The 7756-nt window shown below is 57.4% G+C and overlaps 1 protein-coding gene across 1 annotated transcript in view; it reads left to right on the top strand.

Moving 5' to 3' along the window:
• Positions 1-558: 558 nt before the first annotated feature.
• Positions 559-7756, top strand: part of MKX (mohawk homeobox) — a 70297-nt gene continuing 63099 nt past the window's right edge. Inside the window, exons 1-3 of the mRNA XM_012654849.1 lie at positions 559-1320; positions 3536-3805; positions 5430-5593. Coding sequence (XP_012510303.1) covers positions 3618-3805; positions 5430-5593 — 352 coding nt within the window. The 5' untranslated portion in view covers positions 559-1320; positions 3536-3617. The remainder of the gene's footprint in view (positions 1321-3535; positions 3806-5429; positions 5594-7756) is intronic.

Genomic DNA, 7756 nt, shown 5'->3' on the forward strand with positions numbered 1-7756 from the left:
GAAAACTCGAGGGTGTGATTAGTCTTGGAAATAATAGCTTTAGCGTATATATTAACCACTTCTAGGCCACATAAAAGGAAGGTGCTTAGGTGGGCCGCTGCCCCAGCACTGGCCAGCCACCTTTAGAGAGAAAAAGGACAAATGATGCTATAGCTTAGAGTTTGGGAAAACCTAAAATCACTCTTTTAAAAAAAGAGGAAAGGTCGCTGGGGCGGCAGGGCCCGCGGCTTGGTGCCCGGCGCCTTAGGGATCTTCTAGGCTGCCAGAAGCTCTGAGCTTGCCATTGCACCTAAACCTCAGCTTTCGCTTCTCTTATACTTGGGGGGGGGGAGCAAAGCATCATCAATAAGAAAATCTGATTGTCTCCTCGCACTGTGCCCCAGCTCGGGATTCTTCCAAGTTCCGTCCCTTTTGCTGCGTGCAGATCCCTGGCTCTGGGCGCGCCCTCTCTTCCACACCTGGATTACGGTGGGTTGGGCACCTGGGCTCACCTCGTTCCATTCTTGCCTTCACCCATCCCTACGCCCGGCAGGGAATGCAGCCTCACCCGCGCCTGCCCCGGGAGGTGAGTGTGTGCCTGGCCTTGACTGAGACAAGCAGGACCTCAGAAGCCCAGTGACACCAAAAAAGAGGCTCCCAGGGCGCAAGCACCTCCCGCAATACGCTCCGGCGTTGTCGGCGCAAACCCGAGCTCTAACTAACTTCGCTCCAGCTAATCTCGAGGAAACCGTAGGGCGCGTCACAGTGGCCTCTCCCGCCTAGCCACGCGTGCTGAAATTTCCGGCACTCCGGCCAGCTAAGACACGGGATTTGCACCGCAGCCTCTCAGCTCCCGGAGCCAGAGTCGAGCGCTCCCGGCGGCTTCTCCAATTTCTCCCCTAAGTGCGAAGGAAACGGCCCCTTTTGCGCCGCGACTGCGAGGCCAGCGGGTCTGGGAGCCGCGCCGGGCTGGGGCGGACCAGGCGGGCCCGGGGCTCCCCGGCGGCGCCCGGGCGGCGGCTCCTCCGCGAGGGTTAATAGCAGCCCCCGCGGCCCGGTGGGCGCGGACGCTTCCTCTCCGCCGGCCCGGGAACGTGGATACGGCGCCCGCAGGATGTTCGCCGGCTGGGCCCGGCAGCCAGGAAACATGAGAAGGCCTCGGTATTCCTGTTCCCGGGCCGCGCGCGCCGGTCTGGGTAAATAAAGCCGAGACGACGGCGGTGGCGGTGGTGAGCGCGCTGGAGCCCGCGCGGAGAGCATGCGGCGGGGATGGGAGTGCGCCTAGCCTCGACGCGGGACAGCCAGCCCCCCAGCCGCCGGCCGCCGGCCCCGCCGCCACAGGTACAGCCCTCGCGTCGCCGCGTGCCCCCCTCGGCCAGCGAGGCTCGCTCTGGCCCCCGCGCCGCACCTTCCTTCTGCCGGGGCAGCTCGGCTCCCCCCGCCCTTCCCCCACCTCCCTCCGAGGTCCGGTAAGGACGCGCCCAGGTGGCCGCCAAGGCTGGCCCAAGGGTCTGCGAGGAGCCTGGGAGCCCACCTGGCCGCGCCTCCTTTGCGTTAAAATTATTCGCGGGCGTGGGGCGGCGCAGTTCCGCAGGGAGTGAGCTTCCCAGCCACAGTCTGGAGTGAATCGGGGTAAGTGACTTGAGAAGAGGGGCGGGGGACCACGCTCCGGCGCCCGGGGAGGGTTAGGAGCTGCGGTTCACATGTCCCCAGACCCCTTGCGACAGGATCGAGCTCTCGGACCTTTGCCACCGTCTGCCACTGCGCCTGCTGCCTGCAGACCCACACTGTGCCCAGTGTCAGTAGCGCGATCTCTGTGGGTTTGGCACAGCCGGGGAAGGGTCCGAGCTGGCAAACCTCGGCGTGCTTTCGCTAGGAAAAACACGTCGTTGTATTTAAGAGGACAGCGCCGAGTCGGGGGCAGAAGGACGGGCTGGGGAAGGGCGTCTTGTACAACTAAAGCAGCGTGAATACACATCACCATGCGCACTGATTTAAAAAGAAAACACGGCGGGTCCTGACTGCAGAACAGGGGCGGTGGGCATGGAAATTGCTTGGACACTTATCGCTGAGGCTGTGTGCACACCCCCGGCACGTACCTGTCTGCGCGGGAGCACTCAGTCCTAGGGGACACGCGGCGGCCCACAGAGGTCCGACTTCCCTTTCCCACGAATTACTGATGGTAGCCGTGGTTTATTAGCTGTGGCCACAGTCCTGAATGTCGCGCGTGGCCGCTGCTGTGGTGGCCGGAGGGCGGGGCAGGAAGCGTTGGCGAGTGTGGGCGCTCGTCGAGGCGCGCGCGCGCGTGTCTCTGTGTGTGTGCGTATGTGTGTGTATGCGTGTGTGTGTGTGTGTGTGTGTGTGTGTGTGTGTGTGTTTGGGGGGGCAGCCCGCGCTGTGCCAGGGCGGGCTGCGGAGGCGCTGGCAGCGAGACGGAGGCCGCTCGGAGGAAACGGGAGCTGCCTGGAGGGGCGAGGCGGGCAGATGGGGCGGAGGACGGTGGCCGCGCGCCTCGGGGCCGTAATTCGGCTGCTCCGAGGCGGTGCGGACTTCCTCTCCACGCCCGCGCGCGGCGGGCACGGGCCTCTGGCCGCCGCGACCCTGGAGGTGAGCTGCAGGGTCTGTGGGACGGTGGCAGCCGCAGGCCGGGAGGTGGGTGGACCGTGCTGCCCCTGCCCGACCTTCGGCCTCTGACATTTCTACAGACCCCGAAATGGTCCCTGGATACCCCAGAGAGGGGCGGGTGTGCAGGGGCTCGAGCTCGTGTCTGGCACCCCTGCTGCAGAAGAGGACAAGCTCGACCGCAGGCTCTGGGCGGCCCGAGTCCCAGCACCGTGGACCTGCGGGATCCTGCGCGTCCCGGGCGGGCAAGCGAATAATAGGAAGACCTGGGGAGAGAAGGGGGAAAATGTGGTGCATTTGTCCTGATGCCACTTAACTTTTCTTGTCCTTACCCTCACCCCAATCCCGGGGCATAGTAACCGAAAGAAGATGCGGGGGTTCCGGCCAAACCATCCAGGATCTAGAAAACGTGAAAATCCCCGAAATCCCGGTATGGCCCAGGAGTCATTAACTGGGCCTTGCGGATGCGGTAGTTCACAACCCCAAATCTTCCCTTCCTCCCAACCCCTCCTGACGCCCCGAGTGAGGGCTCCGAGAGCCTTTAATCCTGTTGTGACTGAAGAACCACGCGCGGCCCCACGCCTGCCCCGCTCCGCTATCCGGAGTATGCGCCAGGTTCAAACCCAGACTCGGAGACTCATTTGGGAATTTCTTTCCTTTGTTTTGGGGGAAAATCATTACCAGTGGAAGATCTTGGGGCGAGAGTGGGGGGCCTGGCTGCATCGCCGGGACGAGAAGGAAGGCAGGTGCCTGTCCCGGGAGTGTGCCGGCCGGCTGTAGCCAGGTGGGGAGAGGGAGGGGTCCCTAGTCCCGTAGCGGCGAAACTTCTTTCCCCTTCGTGGCGGCAGGGCGCCAGGGCCGAGCTGGGAGCCGGGACAGTAGAGGTCCGCGCACGCTCGGCGAGTAAGTAACGTGCTGCGCTTTCCTCCCCTAGAACGTGAGCCCTGCTGCGGAGCTCCGGGCGGCCCGGCCCCCAGGCGCTGCGGCCGCGCCGCGCGTCCCTGCCAGCCCGCACCATGAACACCATCGTCTTCAACAAGCTCAGCGGCGCCGTGCTCTTTGAGGACGGAGGCGCTCCGGAGCGGGAGCGGGGCGGCCGGCCCTACGGTGGCGTCCTGGACAGTCCCCACGCCCGCCCCGAGGTGGGCATTCCCGACGGCCCGCCCCTCAAGGACAACCTCGGCCTGAGACACCGGAGGACCGGGTACGTGCACGCCTGGCACCCTGCCCGCCTGCGGCCCGGCGCGGTGGGGGCGGCGAGCGGCGAGCGGCGCGCGGGTCAAGTGCACAGGCGGGCCCGGGTCAGGGGCACGGACTGCCCGAGCACTCAGGTCTGCGCCTCCTGGGCTCGCGCGTTCTCATTTTAAGGGATCCGTTTATCAAAACGCGAGGGGTCAGTTCGTCAGGACAGCTCCAGAGAGGCTTGTTGCAAGCCGAGGGCACCGTGTACTACCCCTCGGTCCCCCGCTACCTGGACTCCTGAGGGTCGCGGGCGCCCGCGCGCGGCTAGGGGCGAGGCCGAAGGGACTGACCGGGGTGCGGAGAAACCGGGCAAGGCCAAGCAGTCGGGGCTTCCCAGGTCGGGCCCCGCGATCTTCCCATTTTGTCACGAGAGGCCCTCGCCACCACCCGGCTATTCGCCAGGCCCGGCCCAAGGTGTCGGGAAGGTCGGCTCCCCGCAGGGTGTCCCCGGCGCGTGGCTCCTCTGGGCCTGCCGCTTTCGGTTTATGCGGGGGGGGGGGTCCGGGGGCGGGAACTCGCGGGGGGCAGCTGCCCCGGCCGCCGGCGCGTGGGGGAAGCCTCTGCCCGGCCTGTCCGGCGGCTCCCGGAGCGCCCCTGAGGGAGGGGTGGCCGTCCTGGCGGTCTCCACCTGGACGATTGCATCAGCTGCTCGCTCTGCGGCGTTGCAGCTTAGTAAACTAGAGATTAGGTTTCGTCCAAACGGTACTACAGCCGGCTCGGGCGGAATTGCATCTCGAAGTGTTTAAAGAGGCAGAAGCCTAGGAGGCTCCGGCGCAGGCGCGTCAGCCGCCCCGAGCCTCCCCGAGCGGCGCGGGCGGCAGCGCGGCGACACCTCCCGGAGCCGCCGGGGAGCGCATCTCCCGACGCCCGGCTGCGGCCTGGCTGCTGCTGCCTCCCCTCTTGGAATATGCTTGAACTGAGGTCGTCTCACTTCACCTGAAGGAACAGCTTGCCATACTTTAACTCTCCCTGAGTCGGGAAACTGCCCCTACGGTGTTTTTTGGGGTTTGCATCCGTCTTCCACAAACCCTGTGGAAAGTTCCCCCCTTTCTCTAGAAGATCCGAGGAAACAGCTGTCATCCTTTGCTTTACTCCCGCTGTCCAGGGGGCACCCTTTCCTTTGACACGGGCACCAGGAAGCCCCAGGTGACAGGCAGGAGCTCCTCGGAGAACGTTCAAGAGCAGGCAGCAGACCCTGCCCAGCCCGGGGCGGGTGTCAGCAGGCAGGGGAAGGGTAACTAATTAGCATTCTGCCCAGGATCTGCAACTAGATTAGCAGTTTTCTTCAAATCGTTTAACCATCCTCTCCTAAACCTCTCACCTGGGGTTACTGGGTTCAAGGTATCCCCCTTTTCAAGATAAGCCGGCGTCCTGCACTGCCACGTGACCCCCTGCGACAAGCAGGCTATTGCGAAAAGAGGTGCTGAAAGCGCCGACCCCACCCAGAAACTGGGGCTTCCATCCCTTGCGTCGCCCCACTTCGGGGCTCCCGGAGCGAGGGCGCACGCAGGGCTGGTGCCCGGGGTGCCGGGCGGGCGGCCCCCCGACGGCGCGGCTCACCCGGCCTCCTCTCTCCGGTGTCCCAGGGCCCGGCAGAACGGCGGGAAGGTGAGGCACAAGCGGCAGGCCCTGCAAGACATGGCGCGGCCCCTCAAGCAGTGGCTTTACAAGCACCGAGACAACCCGTACCCCACCAAGACCGAGAAGATACTCTTGGCCCTCGGCTCGCAGATGACGCTAGTGCAGGTAATGGGACCGGCAAGGCCCTGATCCGCCTCCGGGCAGGGGCTGAGGAGCGCGCACACCTAGTGTTTGGTGTGGCTCTCCACGTGGCGTGTCTCCCCGAGGAAGGCTGAGGCCAAGCGCGGGGAAGAGAGTTTCTTCTCACCCTCACCTGTCACTTCGGTGCAGCTGCAGAATTATGGAAGAAGGTAGCTGGCAATTTGGACTCATGAGCCATTTATAGACGCATCCGGAGGATGCTACAGGCAGTGATTTCCAAACTTAAACAGTGCATCCATCAGAATCGCCCCGAGGGCTTCTTAAAACGCTGATTGCTGGGCCCCACCCCCGAGTTTCTGATTCAGTAGGTCTGGGGTGGGGCTGATAATTTACCTTTCTAGCAAGTTCCCAAGTGATGCTGAAACCGCAGGACCCCACTTCCAGAACCGCACAGCATGGCGTCCCACGTTAGGGCCCCTTATGAAAGTTCAGGTCTAGGGTAACTTTCAAAATCACCTTTACTGACAGAGCTAGAAGGGGAGAGTAGAAAGGCAAGAAGTGGCTTTGGATACTTTTTTTTTTCTAATAGGATGCATCCTGGGCATTACCTGGGATCCACAGCACTTTGCTGTTGGTGCTTTTCTCAAGGTCATAAGGAGAAGAGGCAGATTTCAGATGGTTGGGTTACTTTGCCAAGTGCAGAGAAATGGTGCAAGTTTGTTTGTTCTCTAGTGAATACCACGACTTTATATTTAACTAGCTTTTCCAAACATAGTCTTATTTGCTATTCACAAAAACACGATGATGTAGAGCAGTTATTATCAACATTTTACACAGGACATAACCAAGGCACACGGAAGTGTCAGTAAGAGGCAGAAGCCGGCCTGGAAATAAAAAAACATAATTCCAGATCAAATGCCCTGTTCATCACACCACAGTTTTCTTTAATAAATATGGTGGCATGAACTTTTATACATTCCAACAGGCAAATTTATTCAGAAAGAGGAGGAGGAGGTGGAGCTAGATCAGCTGAGAAGTTTTATACCTTACAGTAGCACCACCCAACTGCTTTTGTGAAAGTTTGGCCACTCCATTAAATTTACAGTAAGGGAGAACCCCAAAATTTAAAAATTAGATAAAATGAAAATTGTTTTCCAGAATATTTTAACTTGTTCTTTGGGAATTATTGGAAAGTTTGACAAAGCATGAAAGCTGACTTGTAGTCAGGCTTATCAAAATATAATATGTATTTTCTGCTGATTTTCAGCATACAGTTGTAGAGAAAAATATCTGTTTTCTTTCATATTCTCAGGCAATAGTATTAATAGTGATTTGCTGCAGCGCTGGAGGGGAAAAATAATTTAATGTTCTTGGCTTGATACCTGTTTAACATAAAATGACAAACCTTTCAGTAATTTACCAAAATACTTCTCAATAAATTATTCCAGTCAGAAAAACTTGACTTACGAAAATGAGTGCGTATGTTCGAATTTCAGTTTAAACACGTATGCTGTTTATTTTGAAAAAACATCAATTTATAGAGTTATTTGAATATTTCACAATGATGTCAGCAATAATACATTAGATTATTTTGGCTGATTAGATAGCTTCATATTTAGTGGTGGACACTCATACAGAAAGCAAAAAACATTTATGACATATTTTTAAACATTTTTTAATTATGAAAAGTAGCACTTGTCATTAGGAGAGCCACTTAAACTTTCTTACGCAGTAGTTTTGTTGAGCTGAAATACAAGTAGTTATCATTTTAAGTTTTTTTTACCTGTAATGATAGTTAAAGTACAAATAATAATCATTTTTGCACTTAGATCTTGGTAAGACTGTTACTTTATTTTTGGTGTAATTTACATGAAATTTTCATTGAAACCCCTTTTTTTCTCTTACACTAGTCCTCAGAAAATAAAAATACACAAAAATGTGTAATTTTTAAATGGGGTAACGGTAGTTATTTATAATAATAAGTGATACCTATATAATGATTTCCTAATTTTACTATAACTGAGATTGGTTTCTGGAACTTTAAAGCGATAAATGGAAAAAATCAAAATGTATAGAATTACCAAGGGACCTTCTATATAATCCATTTTGAGGCCAGTTATTTTCAATTAGGCACAATGGGTTATCTATGTAAAATATGTGTGTGTGTGTATATATGTATACTCACATACTT

Source organism: Propithecus coquereli, unplaced genomic scaffold (assembly GCF_000956105.1).
Source record: "Propithecus coquereli isolate 6110/MARCELLA unplaced genomic scaffold, Pcoq_1.0 Scaffold45, whole genome shotgun sequence".
In the NCBI taxonomy this organism is placed as follows: domain Eukaryota; kingdom Metazoa; phylum Chordata; class Mammalia; order Primates; family Indriidae; genus Propithecus; species Propithecus coquereli.